At 50.1% G+C, this 23362-nt stretch overlaps 1 protein-coding gene across 3 annotated transcripts; it reads right to left on the bottom strand.

Moving 5' to 3' along the window:
- Positions 1–4848: 4848 nt before the first annotated feature.
- Positions 4849–21748, bottom strand: LOC149915486 (rho GTPase-activating protein 32-like). Of its 3 annotated transcripts, none has more exons than XR_016458795.1 (19): positions 20793–21748; positions 20027–20195; positions 19294–19413; positions 17264–18067; positions 16653–16739; positions 15915–15992; positions 15108–15230; positions 14454–14531; positions 13722–13803; positions 12872–13015; positions 12210–12312; positions 11521–11653; positions 10921–11003; positions 10463–10570; positions 9961–10106; positions 9259–9460; positions 8319–8464; positions 6919–8128; positions 4849–5413 (listed from the first exon to the last, which is right to left on the bottom strand). XR_016458795.1 is itself a non-coding variant. In XM_090121199.1 (18 exons), the coding sequence occupies exons 4-18, from the start codon at positions 17417–17419 to the stop codon at positions 7701–7703; spliced, it is 2097 nt and encodes a 698-aa protein (XP_089977325.1). In that variant the 5' UTR covers positions 17420–18067; positions 19294–19413; positions 20027–20195; positions 20793–21748; the 3' UTR covers positions 5861–7700. The 3 variants fall into 3 exon arrangements, 1 of the variants encoding a protein (XP_089977325.1); XR_016458796.1 differs by lacking the exon at positions 4849–5413 and adding an exon at positions 5443–5846; XM_090121199.1 differs by lacking the exon at positions 4849–5413 and having other exon boundaries at positions 5861–8128.
- Between the last annotated feature and the right edge of the window lie 1614 nt (positions 21749–23362).

The following is a 23362-nucleotide window of genomic DNA, read 5'->3' as shown; positions in this document are numbered from 1 at the left end:
TCCTACACAAAAGAAAGGGAGAGCACCACGGGAGGAGTTACGACACAGCTTCAGAGCTTACAGAGCCCTGAGATTTCCAAAGGACGGTGCCAGGGTAACTCTCACCATTCCCATGCAGGGGTCTTCCCAGACGCTTCAGCTGCTGACTTCCACTTCCTCTGTCATGTGTAGAAAGTCCAGGTGACAAATGCTCATTTCGTCTGGGTAACGCTTCCATGGTCATGACTGAAAAAAAAAAAAAAAAGCAGCATGCAACCCCATAAAATTTACCTTTCTGCTCTTTCTGTCAGCACGACATCTAAGATGAGCATTACACGTCCCTGCTACTGATTGAAAATTCATCCAAGCCTATGTTCCACACAGCTTCATCTCAGTGCCAAAAAGAAACACGTAAACAGATGTTCAGAGGATTCTTTGTGCAGATAAAAGTGCAGGGTGCATATGTATTCTCTTCAGTAATAAATATTAGTTTAGAATCCAAAGGTAACTTTTCAAGAAACAGTATGAAAGAAAGGTCAGTCAAAAGGAAATACGTGATTTTCATCTATTTTCATCTAAAAAATCCTTGCTAAACCTCTTCCCATCAAAAAGAAAGCATGCTGGGCATTCTTAGCAGCAGCTCAGAGGACATCTTGCACCACAAAATGCGGCACATGCTTTTTGCTCACAGGCCCCTCATGTCTCTAATTTGTGTCAGATTCACTCAAAATGACCACGTGGACCAGAACAGCCATTTGGTTCTGCTGAGGTAGGAACCCACTGCTGGGATGTCCCACAGTCCCGTTCCCCGCTACTTCCAGCCCTGGGGGGAAAAGGAAGAGCAACTGACTTCACCTACCCAGACTTCTGCATGGTCTCACATCACACAGAGAAGCATGGTGGAGAGCTCTGGTGGCTGAAGAAATCAAGGTTGCCTCTAAGATCCTGCTTTAAATCCACATGACTTACTGCCCATAAGATGTGAAAGACAAGGTTAAGGTCCATCCAATCCCTGTGGATGTGGCTGCCTGCAAAGACAACAGCTGTCCGCTTTCCAGCAGGGTGATGCTCACCCAGCAAAGCACTCACCAGCACATGTCTTACATAGAAACATAGAATTAGCAAGCTTGGAAAAGATCTCCAAGATCATCCGGTCCAAGCATCCACCTTCCACCAACATTTCCCACTAAGCCACGCCCCTCACGACAACATCCAATGTTTCTTGAACACCTGCAGGGATGGTAACTCTATCACCTGTCTGGGCAGCCCGTTCCAGCGTCTGACCACTCCCGTGGAGAAGTTTTTCTTAACATCCAACCTCAATCTCCCCTCATGCAACTTCAGGCCACTCCCTCCAGTCCTATTATCACTTACACAGGAGAGGAGGACAACGCCCACCTCAACATAACCTCTCTTCAGCTAGTTGTAGAGAGTGAGGAGGTCTTCCCTGCGCCTCCTCTTCTCCAGACTAAATGATCCCAGTTCCCTCAGCCGCTCCCCATAAGACTTGTGCTCTAGATGCCCTGCAGCTTCACTGCTCTTCTCTGGACACATTTAAGGCTTTCACTGTCCTTCCTGTAGTGAGGCACCCAGAACTGAACAAAGTACTCAAGGTGAGGACTCACCAGTGCTGAGCACAGGAGGATGATCGCTTCCCTGCTCCTGCTGGCTCCAGTTCTTTGCATTGCACTTCCAATCTAAACCATTCCTTCTGCGGTAGCGCTTGCATCCTCAGTTAGGGCTGGAGCTCAAGAGGTCAACACAACAGAAAGAACACAACGTGCAACTGGAAGACATGACTCAAAGCTCACAAGAGTCAACTCTCTGACCTTGGGCACAACTCACAAACCATGAGCCAGGCCTTGCCAACTTGGCAGATCTGAGCATGCCAGAGGGGATCAGATCACAAAGTGTCCATTTCAATTGCAGCTTAAATTCAGACCTCAAATTCATAGGACTACTGTATAATCAATGAAAATTATATAAAGGAATTTTATATAATCAAATAATATTAAGATGTTATAATAATGAAATCAGCAAGAGAGTTAGGCACAGCAAGACAAAGAGAATAAATAGGATGCTTACCCGTGTCGTGGGCTCGCTCAGGAAAGACCAGTGGAGTGGATCTTCCGAAGAGAGAGAGATCCTTCCCCACTGGTAGATTGTATTATATTGTATTATTTTGCATTCCGATATCATAGTTAGTAAAATAAGTTTACCTCCATAGATTGTTGCCGCTGTTTTTTTCCTTTTCCCCCTTCCTTCCCATTTTGTGGGGCCAGGCGGGGGGTGGGGAGGGCAGGGGCCTACTGCCCCCTGTCACGGGCATAAACTGATCTAGTTAATTCCATGACACTCATCAAACCAGATTGTCTCAGTTGAAGGATGGTATGCTATCACTCTCCACTTGCTCGGGTTGCCCTTGCTGGACCCATCTGTATACCAGGCATCTTCAGGGATAGGATATTTCCTCTCCTGAACGGGACTCTTCTCTGGTGGAGCGACCAGTGTTTCTTTTGGTGCATCACAATGATAGGTCACTGGGCCTAGGATCTTCTGAAGCTCTTCTTTTAAGGATGATGAAGACAGACTGCTCCTTTGGCTGAGGTAAGCGACCCATCATGCCACTGTTTGTGCTTGGGCCACCCCTGTCTTAGGAAGGTGGGTCAGATCTTTCACCCACCCCTGAATCTGCAGAGTGGTCTTCACTATAACTTCAGCCGTCTGGGTTATTGGCTCTACTGCCTGGAATGCTGAATAGGCAGCCAATAACTGTTTTTCAATCATATTATATCTTTCTTTTGCTCCATGCCAGACCTGAAACCAAAAACCAATGGGGGTCCGAACAGAACTCTGGCGTTGCCACAGGCCCCAACCAAAGCCATCTTGAGTAATGTGGACATCCAACTCAGCTGGGAGGGTAGGATCGAATATACCCAATGCCTGGGCTTGTTGTAAAATTAGTTCTCTCATCCCTGCTGAGAATTTGACCAGATCCGGGCCATCAAAGGTATCTTCATAAATCGCTTCCCTTACACCTAATTCACAGATGTAATTTTGAAGGTTTTCCATGGAGGACCACATCCCTGTATGTAAAGGAATATCAGATTTATTGGGCCATACCATACAGCAGGCCGCCATTAACCATTCTATTATAGAATGGTTTTCATCATTGTATTGATTACCTGCATATAATCTCTGTCTAAGAGCAGGATGGACGGTCATTGTGGCCAATTTGGCTATTTCCGGGCCATTCATCAGAACACTTTCTGCCCCAGAATCCCATAGTCCAAGCTGGCACACTTTCTCTAGCTTTCTGCTTGAATCGCTGGACTAAGTCCATCAGTTCTGTTGCTGTGTACGGTCGGGCTGTTACGTGCAAGTGGGTTTGAACGGGGGGCCACTGATCAGGCGGCACCCCCGCCGATCTGTCCTGTACCTTTTTTGTTTTTTGAGTTATAACAGGACGGACTTCTAGTGCATCCGTCAAAATTGGAGATTCAAGATCAGATTTAGATTGTTTATTTTCCTGATCAACACAGTCCGTTGATTCAGGAGCCTGGTCATTGTTTATTGAAATATTACAGACTTGACCTATTGGAAGATGTAGAATTGGGTTTTTTCCTGTTAATATGCCAAGTTCCTGTTCTAACTTTTCAATATGATCTTTTAAAAGTTCATTTTCGTTCACTAAAGTATTATTCCTTATTTCAGCATTATTTAAAGCATTTAACAGTGGCCATGCCACTGTAGAAGCAGCTAATTGTCTTTCTCTTGTGACTAATGTATCATTGCCTAGTCCCGGAAAGTAATCTGCTAGGCGATATGGGGAAACATTTCCCACAACACGTACAGGACCCCATTTTTCAATGATAGTTGACAATTCATAATAAGGGGATCCCGCAAATCCTGGCATCTGCCCTGGAATTATTTTATCTAGGGGGGTAGTGTTCTCCCCCTTGAACATTTACAGAAATTCCAAAGAAAGGACATAGTGTAAGTTTTAGTATATTCGGCTTGCCTGCCTGGCTCGCGAAGTGTATAATCAATGAAAATTATATAAAGGAATTTTATATAATCAAATAATATTAAGATGTTATAATAATGAAATAAGCAAGAGAGTTAGGCACAGCAAGACAAATAGAATACATAGGGTGCTTACCCATGTCGTGGGCTCGCTCAGGAAAGACCAGTGGAGAGAATCTTCCAAAGAGAGAGAGAGAGCCTACCCACAGGTAGTCAGCACTTAAATGGGTCTAGGAGAGGTCCTGCAGCACAGGTGAATTGCTTTCACCTGTGCTCCCAGGGCTGACTCATTGCTCGCCTCAGGTGATAAATCAGAAGTTCAGGCCGTGACTCAGCAGTTCCCATACAGACTCCTTTCACAGGACTCAGTCAAAAAGGTATTTTGTATCTATCACACTTGTTCCACACACTCAAACTGACTGAGCAGTGGTATCACAGTCACTTAAAACATACAGAAGCATCCAAACCCAAGCATGCACATTCCCTCTTGTGTTACTGGTGCCCACAGCTCACCTTCACACCTCTGGGGATTTCTGGTGTTTTACACTGATGCAGCCTCACTATAGCTCCATGGGTGTCACACAAGGCCTGCAGGACCTCTTTCTCCACAAACCCCATCTGCAGGCACTGGTTCATACGGCTCACCACCCACCCTCCTGAGCAAAAGCAAGCACTAAGAATGAGAGCAAAGTGCACTGGATTTGACCTGGCCTGGTCCCCAAGCCTCAGTCCTGCCAGACATACCCCGGTGCGTAGAATCATCCCCAAAATCTGACTGGACATTGTCATTCTGCAAACGCCTCATCCCAGCAGCAAGGGATCAAAGCATTGGGACAGCTGAAACAAAAATGTCATGAAAGTTTCCTATTAGCACTGATCAAGAACACATCTACCCCTGAGCAACAGGATGGGAGACAAACAGCAGAAGACAACCAACCTGCAGAACCCGCTCCGTTGGGGTTGGTCCAGATGTTTGTATGCTCCCTTCCATGGCCCAGGCCAAGCTTGCTGAGCTGCTCCTCCTTTGTGCAGGGGGAGAGCGGCGCAGATGCTACGTGGTGGCTATGCACAGCATGCCTTTGACTTGATTCTCCTCTCTCCATCTTCCATTAGCAAGCAGCATTTCAAATCTCTCCTTGCAAAAAATCACCTAGGTAAAAAAGAACTGGCAATCTTGCTTTTAAAGTTTCCTTATTTATACAACTTGATGCTTTAAAGCACAAGCTCACCTAGCAATCACCTACCTTAGACAAGCCCAACCTGCAAGGAAAAGTTATTCTTCTGTGTCTGCAGACTTTGCACACATTTCCAGGTGCAGTAGTCAGCCCAGTTCTCAGCACAGCTTTACCAACCACAGAAACCCAGTTTACGCCCGCCGTGCTTTTCTCTCATCTGAAACGCTGCATTGCTGCAAGAAGCAATGAATAAAATCACAGAATCACAAAACTGGGGTTGCAAGGGAGCTCCAGAGATCACTGAGCCCAAGCCCCCTGCAAAACGGGCTCCCTAGAGTAGGCAGCACAGGAAGGGTGCCCAGGAGGGCCTGGAATATCTCCAGAGAAGGAGAATCCACAGCCTCCCTGGGCAGCCCGTTCCAGCGCTCCGTCATCCTCGCTGTGAAGAAGTTCCTTTGCATTTTGGTGCAGAACTTCCTGTGCTCCAGTTTATGGCCATTTCCCCTTCTTCTGTCACCACAGATCGCTGAAAAGATTGCAGCCGTGTCCTTTTGACTCCCACATCTAAGATATTTATAAGCGTTGTTGGAAATAGCCAAATAGTTTTCCAGGACGGTTCTCTGATCTTTGTATCTATCTTTATTCCCAATTGCAATGGCGGGCCTCCTGCAAGCAGGAGAGCACAGAGAAAACAGTGTTACATCTTTTATCCCCTACTGCCCGACCCTTATCTCTTTCTCCCCGGCTCCTCACTGGCTGAGTACTGCAGGTTCACACTCTTTCGCAACGCTTCACTAATCGTACCAATACCAAGTAAACACAAATCCTTACCACCCAACCACAAATATCTTAATTGGTCGACTGCCTTCTAACAACTGCTTTCTTAACAAACATCTGGTCGTAACTTTTGGATGTCTGCTTTACAACATAGACATAACCTCTTAACTGCTTCATTACCCCCCAGCATTTGTGCCCTTTGCCCTGGGTCATTGTTCAGGTCATCCGTCTGTCCTTGCTTAGAGATAAGCTTGGAAGGAGGACAGAGGGCAGTATCTTGGAGCCTGCCTACGGCATCCTAACATTCCCACAGAGTGGGACAGTTCTGCTTTGTGTAAAGGCCCCGACTCCTTGAGAGTTTGTTCAATGGACTTCACTTCTGCTGGCCTAATGAACAACCTTACAGTACGTTTCCCAGGTCAGAATACTATACCCACATTGTTTAGAACATTTAAAGTCTGTTGCAGCTTTGGGAGAAAGAATTGGTCACGTAATTCGGTAACTATGTCTCTAAAATATGTTACCTATATGCATATGGTAATCTTCCTGTCCACGTCAGCTATTTCTAAGGATATGTGACAGCTTCATTCTTTAGATCAATTGCCCTTTTTCAATGTTCAGTGCAGAAACAACACTTTCACTTTCCACAGTATACGGTATTCTTACTTTGCACATCAGCTATTTCTAAGGACGTGCTACAGCTCACTTCTTTAGATCAACTGCCCCTTTCAATATCCAATGCAGAAACACCACTTTCACTTCCCACAGCATTTACCAGAACCACAGAACGGCAGGGGGGCTGAAAAGGACCACAATGATCATCCAGCTCCCCAGAACCCCCACACCCCCTCGCAGCCGCCTACAGCCTCAGATCTCGCTAGATCCCCCCCGTCGCCTCCCTGCAGCTTCCTGGAGCCCCGCACGGCCCCTCTCCCCGTCCCGGGACCGTTCTCCCGCACACCTCCGGCACAGCTGTCCTCAGCACTCGCTCCCGTCGCGCCGCGGCTTCCCTCTCGGTGCTGCCCGGACAGCTCCGGCTGCCGCCGCGCTGTCCTGCGGGGCGGCCCAGGCGGCAGGAGCGGCGCTCTGCGAGGAGAGCCGCGCCTCCGACAGCCGGCTCCCAACGCTCGCTCCCGCGCACGGCGGCTCGGCCAACGGCAGCCGGCGGAGCTACCGCGGACCAAGGAGACCCCGGGGGCGGGGCGGCGCCGCCGCTGCCCAATCAGAGGCAGGGGGCGGGGCAAGGGAGATGCTGCTCAAGGTGAGCTCCTCCTGCCGCAGCGTGATGACGACAGGTCTGCACGGCCAGCTCCTAGGTCGGGAGCCAGGAATGGACACGGCAGGAGGAGAGAGGCGTTAGGGAGCAGCCGAGGCTTCGAAATGCATCAAAAAGCCCTGAAAAGCATCACAAAGCCACAGCCAGGAAGCTCGGGATTATCATGAGCAGCATCCAGGATGCTAAACATCATTTGCTACCATACCAGATGGTAGCTGAGCTCTCGCTGCAGACGTCCCAAAGCCAGACAGAACGGGAACAAACCCAGAGCTCTGCTGCGCACACCCCACAGCCATCGCGTTGCAAGCTGGAGTGCCTTGCTCTTCGTTGCATTCGTCCCAGTCTCTGTGAATGAAGACTCGGAAGGCAGTCAAGGCGTTGATTGAGCACGAGCGTGCTTTTATTATTATGTAAAAGACAGGAGGGCGTGAGAGGTCCAGGGTAAAGATGGGACTCATCCTCTCTTGTCACGGAGAGAGTGGCTCAGAGCTCTCAGTGCTGCTGCCCGGTGCCTGGGGCTGGAGGCCTGATTCTAAGTCCCCCTCCAAGAGGCTCGGCTTCTCCTCAGCGACGCTGACCTGCTCCTGCGTGGAGGTGCTGCTATCGGGGCACTCGGACTGTGCTTGGGCTGGGCTGCACTGCAAAGGCACTGGGTCACAGTCCAGGCTGGTGACTGTGGTGTCCAGCAGGCTCAGGTCAGCATCTTCAGCACAGCCGGGAGAAATGAGGGCGTGAACTTGGATGAGCTCCTTCTCTCCATGGCTGTTGTTATGTGGAAGGCTGTCATCTGAACCACAGTGACTCGTGCTTCCTAAGAGCCCTCCATCGATGGAAGCACACAGCGCACCATCGCTACTTGCCCCGGCTCTTCTGGCTAGACAAGGGCTCGATTCACCTAGGAAGGATACACAGGGGTTAGTGTCAAACTTTCACAAGCTGAATTATGAAAGTGGCTCTTGATCAGGGGTGATCTGAAGATGCTAGGTATAGGTTGGAACGCTAGAAGGAGATACAAGTCCACTTGTATTGCATGAATTCTATGTCGCTGAAAAGCAAGGCTTTGAAAGCTGGATTCGCACCCTTACCTGCCAGCACCACGACTTCTGTCTCTGAGGGCTCCCTGGGACTGCGCTGCAGTCGGCGTTTGGCCACAGAGGATGGTTTCCGCAGGCTGAAGCAGGAACACCAACTGCCAGCTGGTGATTCCTTCGTCTTGCTGGGTGGACGTTGTCTGGAGAGAGAAAACAGTGACTGGTGTGAGTCGTGCGTGGTGCGGGGTGAGGGAAGAGCTGCACTGAGCTCTTGCCAACAGTTGCTTGTTCCTGGCACCGCCTGGTTTCTGCTGAAGCACAGCTTAGAAACTCGCTCTCTTTCAAGCAGTTGAGGATGGTTCCACTCCTATAGCTCAGCCCTGAAGTCTTGCTGGCTAAATTCCCCTAAACTGTGTCAAGCAAGATGCAGAGCACGTGAGCAAAGGCTCCGCGGCTCTACAGGACAGCATCTAAGGGATGGCTCTTCTGGAGCCAGCAGGCGTAACTGCTTTCTGAGGAACCGTGCAGCCATAAAGGAAATTCAAAAGCACCTCTGACTCTGACATCAACACCTCGTCGGCCCCATCTCACCGCCAAGTTTAGTTTCTAGTGCCAGCAGGTCTGACCAACAGCTCTGCTTAGAGGAGAACCGGAACTGGTTTCAGGCATGTGGCCCCGACAGCTGGAAAACCCCAACGTTTCAAGGTAGAGCCAGCTCAGGCCAGGGTAGACGTCAGCATGGCTTTATACATCTCGTGACTGCGTGCCCAGCAAGGAAGGAATGGCAGCCTCGTGTGGCTAAACCGAATATGTTAGTTGAATCTCAGAGTCCAAAGGGAGCAGAGATTCACTGCAACAATTCACTTCAGGCACCGTTACTTTAATTTAGCTTCCACATGTTTTGGCGCAAGAAATAATGGGGGAAAAAAAAAAAACAACAACACAACCCACCCAAACAATGATGATGGTTGCTGGAAAACAAAGTCCTCTTTACCTTTCAGATGGAAAGTTGATGATTGTGTGGAATTTCCCCTGTACAGCTGTGGGGCCTTCTTCCACTTCTATGTCCCTGCTCTGTGTCACAACGGAAGAGCTGCTGTGGCCTCGCCTCTGAGCCTGTGCCTCCTCCAGGGTGAGCAGCTTTGTGGCAGGAGAAGACACCCACGCATACTTGGGCCCTGAGAGAGAACCGTGCCCTGTAAGGGAAAGCCACAGGTAAGAGCGAGGATCACAAAGCAGCACCACAGCCATCACAGTTCTGGGGGAGATGCTATAGTTTTCTCAGACCTGCTTATCTGAGCCACTAGAAGAAGAGGAGGTCAGAATAAGCATGTGGTCAGAGGTATGTTTAAGGCAGAGGACAGAGTCATAATTAATAAGAGCAGCTCACTGTATCGAAATGGGCAAAGAAAAACCCTAGAAAGCGGGGGTAGGGAACTCAGAAAGCTTCACTGCCACACTTTCATCAAGCTTCACCTGCATGCAAAACATCGTAACGACAGTGACGGTTTTTTTCTCATTGTAAAGTTTGGACTTGGACATTCTCAGCATCCAGCAACAGGATGCCAGATTCTAATCTAAGCCCAGAAGTCTGCTGTCCCCTCGATAGAAAAAGTGTATTTCAAAGATCTTGGAGAAGGCCTGGATTTGATCAAGGTGTCTGATCAAGATAAAGCTCATGGAGGAAGACACTCACCTGCTCCATCTGCCATGTCTGATCCGGATTTGGAGCAGAAGAGGACATCTGCGTGGTTGATGATGAATTCCACCACAGCCGACTGCGTCTGCAGTTCCATGCAGGCGGCTCTTCCGCTGGCGCAGGCAGACTCGTTCTGCTGTGATCTGTAGAAAAGGCAGATTTTAGCAGTCATTTATCCAAGATCCAAGTTTCCCCAGGTCTGGATTGTTGCAGCCAAAAGCTGTCAAATTGGGCTCCGGAGGCTTCCGCGGTGATGCCGCTGAAGAAATTCTCCTGGATGGTCAAGGACACACCAGTCCCATCTAAACAAGAGGGCAGAAATTGTCATCTAGAAATTGTGCCTGTGAGGTTGGAGAACAGTCCAGGCTCTTGCTCTGCCGTCAGCCACTTACTGCACATTGTACAGGAGAAGAGCACATTCGATGGAGAAAAAGGTAGATTGCATTTTTTTCCGGAGAACAGATCCAAGCAGTGTGTTGAAATGGAGAAAGAAGTTTACCTTAAGAGGTTTGGAGCCCACACAATCGCTAAGTTCTTAGCATGCATGTTTGTCACGGAACAGTTCCCGGCTAGACGAGCCAAGTGTCTTATCAGGTATTCCAGTGTCCTGGAAAATAAGAGAGGCAAATATTCAGCACCAATGAGCACGCGGTGCTGCGGTTCACAGAGCAAGCCTCAATGCATGTTATTGCTACTGTCACTGAAGATGAAGTAGATCCAACTTGACTAAGTGCCACACTGTGGCACCAAGCCCCAGCACAGCACAGCTGCAGCCACCAGCTGCACCAACTGTGCCCCCGTGCCCAGGAACCGACCCAATAAATTAACCCCGTGTAGCCTTAAACTGCTTCAACATACGCAGGCATCATGTTGCCAGCATGAGACAAGCCTGGAATCACACCATTGCCCTCTGAAGTGCAGCACAGCTGAGCTCAACAGACTGAAGGCAGCACTGACCTGTAGTGAGGCGCGGGCAGCTGCTGGATGACGTCCTGCATTCTGACCAGCTGCTCCTCATCTGTAGCGGCACCAACAGCCTCCTGGAATAGTGCAGAAAGGGACAGAGACACAAATCAGGCTAGATACCTGCCACAGGATCGTGAACTATGGGGACAGCGTGCAGTTGGTCTGCGCCGAGACAGATTTTACGCCTTCCAGGAGGCATCTGGGGAACATAGCGGCACGCAGCTGGTGCCATCAAGGCCAAGGAGTCCAAGCAGCGGGCCGGTTTACAGCCTGATTGCGCAGCTCAGCTCCTCAAGCTTCAAGTGCACTTTGCTATTAATCCCATTCCCATTCTATAAATACTTGGGGAATAGAAAAACAAAACAAAAGAAAAAACAAAAAACATGAATTCTCGCAAGCTTTGTGAATATGGAAATAACCGCCTCCTGGGACCACCGAAAATGGCATCCATATGATGCATGATGTGGCAAAGACATACGAGTAAACCCCACGGGGCTAACAGAAAAAGGGCCTCAGAGCTGGGGCACTGCTGCAGCCATCTCCCAAGAGGCCCAGGGAAGAGGTAAAGGAAAGACGTTGCCTTGTGCTTACCGAGAACTTGTCATACAGCTGGTCGGTCAGCAGAGGGTTCGGGAGCTCCCTGAAGTACATTTTGCAGACGGAGCTCACACTGTGAGTGTCGCGGATGGTTAGCTCAGGAATCTGCTCAGACTCAAATTCTTGGCTGGAGAGAAGGACACAAAAACGGGCGGGGGGGTTGAGAAAGAGGAAAACAAGTCAAAAGCCACACCAAATATAATCAAGCATTGGAAGGGCTTCCCGATTAACAGGAGAAAATGAACACTCAGTCACCAGCACCACACGAGCCATGCTGGATGAGATGTTTCCAAAAGGAGACCTTTTCGTTTTGCTAAGGCATTTCCCGTGACTCTGACAACTGGCTGCCTAGTCTACAATCCTAAGCCAGGAGCCCGGAGCAGCAAGGAGGAGTGTGGACTGCTCCAAAGGGCTCTGCAAACAGGAGGAAACGGGAATGAGAGCTGGCAGCGGTGACACCGCAGTCCCCCACAGCCTTCCAGTGCTCTGAAGGACAGAAGGAGAACTTCCTGCTCCAGCAAGTCTGCTGAACGCCCCGTGTTCCTATCAAACAGTGACAAGCCTGGCGCACCACCGCTGAGCGCACGCTGCCTGCACAGAGCTGCCCCACGGCGCAGGCCTCTGAGCACCCACAACAGGGCACGCGCCCCTACTGACCGCTGTGTCAGTCGCAGCACTCTTACCGCAGTCTCTGGATGTTGGACGCGACGCCGGACAGCCGGTATATCCCTTGCACTACGCCGTGCTGCTCAATGAACTCGGCGCAGCTCTGGAGGACCTGGGGGACTAAAGAACACGTGCCAGCGGTTACTTGAGCTCCTCATTCAAGTCCTGGTTCAGGCTGTGCTCCTGTCAAATCTCATCCGCTAAGCCCAGCCAGGCTACTGCTTAGTTCTTCCTTACAGAAGAAAGCTGTCCAAGACGAGGAAACTGGACAGACATGTGTTCCTTGCATTCAAGAAATGTCAGGACCTAGGAATCAGCCTAGAGAAAGTAATTCTGGGGAAGCCGGAGACACTGCAAGTCCCACCACAGCTCCCATGGGAATGAAAGGAGGTGGGAAATCTCATGTCCAGGAGAGCTGGGAAACTGATGCAGGACACTCTCCTTGGCCAAAAGGCTTCCTTTCTTTTCAGGCTAGCGTGGGATTGGCTTACAGGCTTTGGTTTAAGCAAATACAAATGTGCTTGTCTCTTAAGAGCATTAGCCTCAGTTTATCTTTCAGCCATCAACTTCCATTACACGTTTCTCCACCGGTACCAACCTGCCCCTTTGCTAGATATGACATCCCTTTCATCTTTAGATGCCCAACAGAGGAAGATCTCAGGAACGGGCTGTCCCTTACCATCGCGACCAGAGTGGAGAAGATGCTCTCCCAGGTCACAGCCAAACACCTTTTTCTTCTCCACCTCCCGCTCTTTCGGTTTCTTTGGGCGGGCCTTCACCAAGGAACGAAGGAAGGTGACGAGCTTGCCGCGTTTCTTTGGCACTGCACGACAACAGGAAGAAACCAGTTCATTTCAGGTTTGGCTCAGTTGGACAAGGCCAAGCATAACACATTCTACAGAGCACGTCAAAACGGGAAGAACATTAACAAGTACATAGAAAACTGGATTTTCTCCCATCCCTGCAGGAGGAGCCAAAGGCCAGGTTGGATGGGGCCCTGGGCAGTGGGGTCTAGTCTCACATTAGATGTGGAGGTTGGTTGGCAGCCCAGCCTGAGGCAGGGGGGTTGGAACTTGATGATCCTTGAGCTCCCTTCCATCCCAAGCCATACTAGGAGGATTCTATGATTTCTCCAAGTCCACTCATAAACACGGGAGGATCGGGCCAAATCTCTGCGCGTTCCGATGGAGTTTAATGCACTCCTCTTGCTTGGCTTGCTCAACTTGGGGATTAAGAATCCTCTTGAAAAGCCACGTTCTGATCAAGTGTATCACTAACACAACCAGGCCTCTAGCTGTCCACCAGGGACACTGGCTGTTCTCAACCTCGTACTGACTCGCAGGAGAACTGCCTTTGCCCTCCCTCATTCTCATTGCCTACAAAACACCAGCCATATGCCCCGTGATATGCCTGAAGGATCATCAGCACAGACTATAACACGGGATGGATAAAGGAGGTATTAAACACAGAACACACCCAAAAAGAGACGCCATTTTGCTTCCCTGCACCATCAAATGCAACATCTGTACCTGGCTTTGGCACTGAACTGAGGAGAGACTCCGGAATTTTTCCATTGATGAGCTCCACGCACTCACTTGGGAAAAATCCAACCTGTAACAAGAAAAAAAAGAGAGGTGCAATACTGAAGGCAGCATTTCTCAGGCCTGAACTGTTCAACCAAAAGCCACCTAACATTTTCCTCGGAACGTGCTTGCCTGACGCGCCGTAAGACTATCCAACAAAAAGTGGCCTGCATAAAAGTAATAATTATTCAACATTTGCAGCCAAAAGACCTACAAAACAAATAATTGCTTCTGTAGAAGATGTAGAAGAAGAAAGTTCTTGCTGACTGAGATGCAGCTGCAATCCCCAGCTCCGAGCTACCCAGCGTTCTGCAGCCAGCAGCAGCAACAAGCACGCGGAGGGTCTGTTACCCTACCTTGGCTGACAGGCAGTAACTTCCTAAAAGACACTAACTTCACGTTCTGCATGGGTGCAAGCAAAATACTCTGAGACACTGAAACACTGTCTTAGCTGCTGTATTTCCAAAGGTGGGGTACAGTGGCCGTGACCTGATGCATACTGTGAAGGCTCTTGCTTCTAAGTGAATCGAGGAGACAGTTTCCTACAAAGACCACCTCTGACACCGACACAGGGAAACTGTTTACGTCCATGAGCCATCCTTTGCAGGCAGCACAGCTCTTAGCCGAGATTCCCGACCTGACCAAAGTTGTGCTCTCAAGTCTGAAGCTTGTGCCTACCTCAAAGCCGTGCTTGCCTCTCCACCAGGGGGTCAGCTCCTTTGGTGGCATATCAGTAACGCACACGATGTCTCCCACCTGCAAAAGACTGCAACATCAATCCCAGCCTCAGCATGGCTGGGAGGAAAGCACAGCTCAAATGACTGCATTCTTCTGCACCACAAAGCATCGTCAAGCTCGAGAGCAATTGCACCAGCGCAGCACTTAAGGCGTCTTCCATTGTACAACTGAACCTAGAGGTAGAAGAGTCACTACAATACACAACTACAGAATACAGCTGCTCAGTAGGAAATGCTTCTCAAAAGCAGCAGGCTCTCTGCCAAAGGGAGAGCTCCAATTAAACCACAGGCATAAGTTAGCAGGGCTTCCTGAACAGATCTACACGCTTCATTCGCTGGTCTGCTGTTGCTCAGAGACCAGGCTACAACACTGGGCAGTCTCTGTTTGATCGTAAGATCCAAATGCCAAATAAAGCCATATTTTAGAGATGGCCGAACTCCTCCCTGCATCCATCCCAGTGCAAGTCTGATCTGGAACTCCATCTTCTGGGCTTCACATCACCAAACATTCTGAAGGTATCTGAGAATATTTCTGATGCGTTCCCGCCTTATACTCTCCTGTACATGACAACTAGGAACGCCCTTAACTGCTTACCTCAAAGGAGAGTTCATCCGGTGCCTGGGCAACGTATCTCTTAAGAACATGGGCAGCAGCAACAGCTGGAATATTTACAGGTGACTCCTCGTGGATCAGCTGGGGCTTCCCATTGTTCTCAGTCTGAAACAGAGAGCACAGGCCATGGTGAGGAGCTGAGGACAAACGAGGACAATTTCAGAGCAAGGAGCACATCTGCAGAGAAAGATCCTTATCGTGAGTGCTTAACAAGAAACTGCAAGTCTAATAACAGCTGTTTCTCTTCCTGGTGTGCAGCAGTATCGCCAGGCAATGTAAAGATGCGTCTCTCTCTACCCAGACTAAGAGGACAAACACCCCAACCGAGAGGACTCCTGGAGTTTTATAAACTTGCCACGCTTGCAGTACTGTCTTGCCAAAGAGGAGCGTAAGAGTCTGCTTGCTTCCTGTAACCTATTGCTTGGAGACCTCAGCCATGGACTGGACACAGGAGCCGGTCCACTGACCCAATCCTTGGCTCACTACAAGTGCCTGCTTCCCTTAACTTGCTGAATATGAGAACTTGGTCTTTGGGTGACAAAATCCAGGCAGGATGGGGAAAATGCTTCTGCATGTTTATAACACTCGATCTGATTCTGTCGGTACTATAACGTCCACGGCCATCTAGATGCTCGTAGCAAGGACATGAAGCTTTTCAGGCAGCTTTTCAGTGACACCGATAGAGCTGGAAGGATTCTCCCTCTCTTGAAAAGCAGGAGAGCTCATCTGCAGCTCACTCTGCCGGCTCAAGTCAGCAGAACAAAGACCAATCAGAGCTTCATACTCTACCTCCATTTGTGTCAGGTCAGGCCCACAGCTGATCTCGCTGCACGCGATGCCCATCACAGCAGGCACGACAAGCTGGAACTGAAAAGAAACACACTTCTATTTTCTCTGTTCACACACCACGGTATGGAGAGACTTCTTCAGAACTACCCTCAGTTACCCACTGGCATAGGCAGGTGTTCTAGAAACAACCACTTTGCTCAGTCAATTCAAACGAGACAGCCTATTGCGCAGCAGTTTACCAAGTCGCTATCCCTCTGCTAGCAGATGGGGACTCCGGCACAAAGCAGCAGATACGCTTGCTCAGAGCACTCCGACAGCGCAGTAGCAGGGCAGTGAGAGGAGTCACTGCTGGGGGTGGATCTGCTCCCCAGCGCCCAGCTCCCACCAGTTCACCTCCAGCGCCGGCCGCAGCCTTGCACACAGATTTCCTCTGCTTGCATCTCTGCTGTGCTCCCCACAGCTGTCATGCGCACACGCAGCCGAAGCACGCAAGCTCGTGGTCACGTTGTGCAGCCCTGCACAAACTGGGACTAGGACTCCTTGCCTAAGGGATTGGTTTCCTAAAGATTAGCCAGTCACAGCATCACAGACAGCATCCTTCTGAGGGCTGAGCTGGAGGGAAAGTGGAATAACTCTACACGTGACCGGTGTCCCGTCAAGGCTGGATGAGGCTGTGTTACTAAACACGGTGCGACGCGGGCTGCAAAACCACGTGGGGGGACAACGCGTGGCACGTACCTGGCAAGAGATCAGAACAAGGTAGACAAGTTCCTTGAAGCCGCAGCCGTTTCTTGTCACTTTGCTCTGTTCTTCCGCGAGCAAAAGCTGCATCAAAGGAGAAGGCAGAGGGCGGGGAGAGGAGAGAGAAAGAGCTGATCAGTGAGCTTGCACAATTTAACAAAGAAGACAAGGAAAAAGCCCTGAGACAAATGCCACCTCTATGCTTTGGAATGTAGCTACTGAGTGAAAATTATGTCTGATGGTCAAAGAGTAAGCAGCATGACACTACCAGCTCCGCCAGCCAGCAGCTTTCAACACCTCACTGTCCACCCGTCTATCTCACACTGTCTCAGCTTACCTACAAGATGCTGCACAAGACGGTGTGAAAACGAAGGTACTCAGTCGATGCACAAGTGCAACAAGCGAGCTACTCAGTCAGAGCTCAAGCGCTCCAATGAAGGGACGCAGCAGGCACTGCTCCTCCCCTCATTCTAGCTGCTTATGACATCACTAAGAGCCACCAGGCTGCTCCACCATGACAGACAAGGTGGGGAAGCAAGACCACGTCACAAGACCAGAAGATTCCAACACTCCAACATTCTAGAATCAGAGGGCGGTTGGAATTCTACCTCAGCCAAATCCTGGAGAAGCTGGCACGGGGTCGTCATGACCAAAGCGCAGGACCCGGCGCTTGCTCTTGTTGAGCCTTGTACAACCGGCCTCAGGCCATCCTTCTGCAGGGCCTTCCTACCCTCGGGCAGATGGACACTTCCTCCCAGCAGCATACCTTGCAGTGCAGGGCCTACATAAAATCCACACTAGAGTCCTTTGTTTCATTCAAGAGCACGTTACAGCACGTATCTATTTCACTGTAAGGAAATCAAGGAAGAGACGGGAGAAACACAGAACTGCTACGAGACTGCTATATACATTTCTTTCCCAAGTGGATTTTTGCCTTTTTGCTTCCAGGATGACCTCATTTTGTTCTCCCCTTCTTGTGGGGAAGCTGCCTCCAGTGCCTGAGGTTCAGGAGACAGCATGAAACACGACACTAAGACAAACGCTTGTCATGGGCGAGGGGTGGCTGTGCTTTGCCAGGCATACGGCGGGGCAGTAAGTGCCACACGGCAGCCCCAAGCCAAGCCCTGCATTCAGTCACTGTGGCCACAGCTGGTGCATCGCTGCCAGAACGTATCCCAGGATACAGGTGGACGCAGGCACTCCTGCTCCTTCTGCAAAGCCATCCTCTGCAGAGCCCATTAGGTGCTGCTCAGTGCTATTCCAACCAGGCTCCCGTTTACTGCAGCCCTGGGATAAACACGCGTGTACTCTTCTGTGCAGCAGTGAGCTCCAGGGATGAAGCACAGAGGGTAAGCCAACAGAATCTACTGCTGACTCCATCAGCTCCTTCTTCTACCAACCATGGGCAAACACTGTGAGACAGAACATAAGGGGAAAAGCACTTCTGCTCACACGCCTGCAATGGAATTCAAAACAGCTATTGCAAGAAGAGCTCGTAGGGTAAACCTAGCCTCAGAGACACAAACGCACCAGGTTCCAGGAAATAGCATGGCACATTGTTGATGAAACGCTGCTTCGTTGCTCGGAGAGCACGCAGCATGCCGCTTTGACAGGCACAGCAGTGCTGCGACGTCCAAGCTGGGCACCAAAACCTCCCCAGCATCCCTGGCCAACGCTGCCAGGGAAATGCAACACCTGCATCCCTATCTGGCTTACGGCACACACACTGGGGGGCTGCCTTAGTCTCAGGTGGGAGGGATTTTTCTTCAGAGTATCTGGTATGATGCTATGTTTGGGTTCTAGGAGAAAAATCACACTGATAACACCCTGATCTTTATAGTTTCTGACAAGCAAAGTTGCACAGAGCCAAGGCCATTCTCAGCAAAGCTCTCAACAAGGAGCTGGGAGGGAACTGAATTAAGACAGCTAACGTAAACTGGCCAAAGGGATATTCCATACTATATGCCATCAAGTGGAAGGAGTTTTGAAGGGGATGAGAGTACATCTCACTCTCTTTTATTGCTTGGCGGCTAACTGGACAGTGGTTGGCGGGTGGTGAGCCATTGCTTGTACATCACTAGCAATACATTCATATATATATTCAGAACTACTTTTATCTCAAAAACATGAGTTTTACTTCTCTTTTTCCACCCAACACTCTCCCCCATCCCACGGGGAACAGGGGAGTGGTGTGGTGCTGAGCCACCCACCGGCTTCAACCACAACAGGGCCGCGGGGCAATGGGAGCAAGCACAGAAATAAAACACAGAAACTCGCTGTTCCTTGGGCTCGTGGCTGCCACAAAGCTCGTGTTTTAGTGACGCAGAGTACTGTATCTCCAGCTATTGTGTGTCTTGTTAACCACAAGCTCAGCTATGGGCTGTCACCACAAGCAAAAGATAAACGTAACCAGAGGCCCTTATCCACACGTGCCAATCTGGGTGCGAGGAATAAAAGCCCATTGGGCCATGGGCAAAGCAGGGAGCACATAGGCAGGAAACAGGAAGGAGTTGAACTCCAGCTCTCCTACACAAAAGAAAGGGAGAGCTGAGCCAGCACCACGGGAGGAGTTACGACACAGCTTCAGAGCTTACAGAGCCCTGAGATTTCCAAAGGACGGTGCCAGGGTAACTCTCACCATTCCCATGCAGGGGTCTTCCCAGACGCTTCAGCTGCTGACTTCCACTTCCTCTGTCATGTGTAGAAAGTCCAGGTGACAAATGCTCATTTCGTCTGGGTAACGCTTCCATGGTCATGACTGAAAAAAAAAAAAAAAAGCAGCATGCAACCCCATAAAATTTACCTTTCTGCTCTTTCTGTCAGCACGACATCTAAGATGAGCATTACACGTCCCTGCTACTGACTGAAAATTCATCCAAGCCTATGTTCCACACAGCTTCATCTCAGTGCCAAAAAGAAACACGTAAACAGATGTTCAGAAGTTTCTTTGTGCAGATAAAAGTGCGGGGTGCATATGTATTCTCTTCTGTAATAAATATTAGTTTAGAATCCAAAGGTAACTTTTCAAGAAGCAGTATGAAAGAAAGGTCAATCAAAAGGAAATACGTGATTTTCATCTATTTTCATCTAAAAAATCCTTGCTAAACCTCTTCCCATCAAAAAGAAAGCATGCTGGGCATTCTTAGCAGCAGCTCAGAGGACATCTTGCACCACAAAATGCGGCACATGCTTTTTGCTCACAGGCCCCTCATGTCTCTAATTTGTGTCAGATTCACTCAAAATGACCACGTGGACCAGAACAGCCATTTGGTTCTGCTGAGGTAGGAACCCACTGCTGGGATGTCCCACAGTCCCGTTCCCCGCTACTTCCAGCCCTGGGGGGAAAAGGAAGAGCAACTGACTTCACCTACCCAGACTTCTGCATGGTCTCACATCACACAGAGAAGCATGGTGGAGAGCTCTGGTGGCTGAAGAAATCAAGGTTGCCTCTAAGATCCTGCTTTAAATCCACATGACTTACTGCCCATAAGATGTGAAAGACAAGGTTAAGGTCCATCCAATCCCTGTGGATGTGGCTGCCTGCAAAGACAACAGCTGTCCGCTTTCCAGCAGGGTGATGCTCACCCAGCAAAGCACTCACCAGCACATGTCTTACATAGAAACATAGAATTAGCAAGCTTGGAAAAGATCTCCAAGATCATCCGGTCCAAGCATCCACCTTCCACCAACATTTCCCACTAAGCCACGCCCCTCACGACAACATCCAATGTTTCTTGAACACCTGCAGGGATGGTAACTCTATCACCTGTCTGGGCAGCCCGTTCCAGCGTCTGACCAATCCTGTGGAGAAGTTTTTCTTAACATCCAACCTCAATCTCCCCTCATGCAACTTCAGGCCACTCCCTCCAGTCCTATTACTACTTACACGGGAGAGGAGGACAACGCCCACCTCCACATAACCTCTCTTCAGCTAGTTGTAGAGAGTGAGGAGGTCTTCCCTGCGCCTCCTCTTCTCCAGACTAAATGATCCCAGTTCCCTCAGCCGCTCCCCATAAGACTTGTGCTCTAGATGCCCCGCAGCTTCACTGCTCTTCTCTGGACACCTTTCAGGTTTTCATTGTCCTTCCTGTAGTGAGGCACCAAGAACTGAACACAGTACTCAAGGTGAGGACTCACCAGTGCTGAGCATAGGAGGATGATTGCTTCCCTGCTCCTGCTGGCTCCAGTACTTTGCATTGCACTTCCAATCTAAACCATTCCTTCTGCGGTAGCGCTTGCATCCTCAGTTAGGGCTGGAGCTCAAGAGGTCAACACAACAGAAAGAACACAACGTGCAACTGGAAGACATGACTCAAAGCTCACAAGAGTCAACTCTCTGACCTTGGGCACAACTCACCAACCAAGAGCCAGGCCTTGCCAACTTGGCTGATCTGAGCACGCGGGAGGGGGCCGCACATCTGACCACAAGCGTCCACTTCCATTGCAGCTCCATTTAGAGAAGAAAACCAGCTAACAGGCGTGAATGAATTCACTCACAAGCAGCACAATAAGTCTGTTCTTCGTTAAAAAAAACACAGGGATTCCTAATCCAAAAAGAGAACCGCAAGAATTAATACCGATGGAAGAGGTTCCTGGTCCTAAGCCTCATCCTCTTACCCCAACTTTCCTTGCCTCGTACTCTTCCCCAACTCCTGGACTCAAAGTCTGTTGCAGCTTTGGGAGAAAGAATTGGTCACGTAATTCGGTAACTACGTCTCTAAAATATGTTACCTATATGCATATGGTAATCTTCCTGTCCACGTCAGCTATTTCTAAGGATATGTGACAGCTTCATTCTTTAGATCAATTGCCCTTTTTCAATGTTCAGTGCAGAAACAACACTTTCACTTTCCACAGTATACGGTATTCTTACTTTGCACATCAGCTATTTCTAAGGACGTGCTACAGCTCACTTCTTTAGATCAACTGCCCCTTTCAATATCCAATGCAGAAACACCACTTTCACTTCCCACAGCATTTACCAGAACCACAGAACGGCAGGGGGGCTGAAAAGGACCACAATGATCATCCAGCTCCCCAGAACCCCCACACCCCCTCGCAGCCGCCTACAGCCTCAGATCTCGCTAGATTCCCCCCGTCGCCTCCCTGCAGCTTCCTGGAGCCCCGCACGGCCCCCCTCCCCGTCCCGGGACCGTTTTCCCGCACACCTCCGGAACAGCTGTCCTCAGCACTCGCTCCCGTCGCGCCGCGGCTTCCCTCTCGGTGCTGCCCGGACAGCTCCGGCTGCCGCCGCGCTGTCCTGCGGGGCGGCCCAGGCGGCAGGAGCGGCGCTCTGCGAGGAGAGCCGCGCCTCCGGCAGCCGGCTCCCAACGCTCGCTCCCGCGCACGGCGGCTCAGCCAACGGCAGCCGGCGGAGCAACCACGGACCAAGGAGACCGCGGGGGCGGGGCGGCGCCGCCGCTGCCTAATGAGAGGCAGGGGGCAGGGGGCGGCACAACTTGGGCACAACTCACCAACCAAGAGCCAGGCCTTGCCATCCTGGCTGATCTGAGCATGCCAGAGGGGATCAGATCACAAAGTGTCCATTTCAATTGCAGCTTCATGTAGGAAAGAAAACCAGCTAACAGGCATGAATGAATTCATAAGCTGCACAACGAGGCTGTTCTTCATAAAAAGACCCACATGGATTCCTAATCCTAAAAGAGAACATCAAGAGTTAATACCGATGGAAGAGGTTCCTGGTCCGAAGCCTCATCCTCTTACCCAACTTTCCTTGCCTCGTACTCTTCCCCAACTCCTGGATGATGCCCACAGGCTTGAACTCAGATCTCAAATTCATAGGACTCCTTTCACAGGACTCAGTCAAAGAGGATGTCACACTTGTTCCACACACTCAAACTGACTGAGCAGTGGTATCACAGTCACTTAAAACATACAGAAGCATCCAAACCCAAGCATGCACATTCCCTCTTGCGTTACTGGTGCCCACAGCTCACCTTCACACCTCTGGGGATTTCTGGTGTTTTACACTGATGCAGCCTCACTATAGCTCCATGGGTGTCACACAAGGCCTGCAGGACCTCTTTCTCCACAAACCCCATCTGCAGGCACTGGTTCATAAGGCTCACCACCCACCCTCCTGAGCAAAAGCAAGCACTAAGAATGAGAGCAAAGTGCACTGGATTTGACCTGGCCTGGTCCCCAAGCCTCAGTCCTGCCAGACATACCCCGGTATCTACAGCCTCCCTGCGCAGCCTGCTCCAGTGCTCCATCATCCTTACTGTGAAGAAGTTCCTTTGGTGCTGGTGCAGAACTTCTTGTGTTCCACTTTATGGCCATATCCCCTACTTCTGTCCCCAGAGACCTCTAAAAAGTGGTTGGCCACGTCCTTTTGACTCCCACACTTAATATAATAAGTATTAATCAGATCCCCTTTTAGTCTTCTTTCCTCAAGGCTGAACAGACCCAGGTCACCCAGCCTTTCCACACTGAGGAGGTGGTCCAGGCCCTTTATCACCTTCATGGCCTACTGCTCGACTCTCTCCAGGATAACCCTGTCATTTTTGTATCAGGGAACCCACAACTGGATGCAGTACTCCAGGTGAGGCCTGACCAGAGAGGAGCAAAAGGGGATGATCAGCTCCCTTGCTCTTTTTAATGCACCCCAGGATTCCATTGGCCTTCTTGGCTGCCAAGGCACACTGCTGACTCATGGCCAACCTGTCATCCACCAGGACACCCAGATT

Source organism: Phasianus colchicus, chromosome 19, assembly GCF_987193195.1.
Source record: "Phasianus colchicus chromosome 19, bPhaCol1.hap1.1, whole genome shotgun sequence".
NCBI lineage: Eukaryota > Metazoa > Chordata > Aves > Galliformes > Phasianidae > Phasianus > Phasianus colchicus.
This window is presented reverse-complemented; position numbering and strand designations above follow the sequence as displayed.

Excerpts from the sequence above, each read along its gene's own strand:
- LOC149915486 (XM_090121199.1), bottom strand. The coding sequence starts at position 17,419 with ATGCTGCTGGGAGGAAGTGTCCATCTGCCCGAGGGTAGGAAGGCCCTG. Across the intron at positions 15,993-16,652 it reads TTGTTCTGATCTCTTGCCAG|TTCCAGCTTGTCGTGCCTGC; the intron begins GTACGTGCCACG and ends GTTTCTTTTCAG. Across the intron at positions 13,804-14,453 it reads GAGGCAAGCACGGCTTTGAG|GTTGGATTTTTCCCAAGTGA; the intron begins GTAGGCACAAGC and ends TTCTTGTTACAG.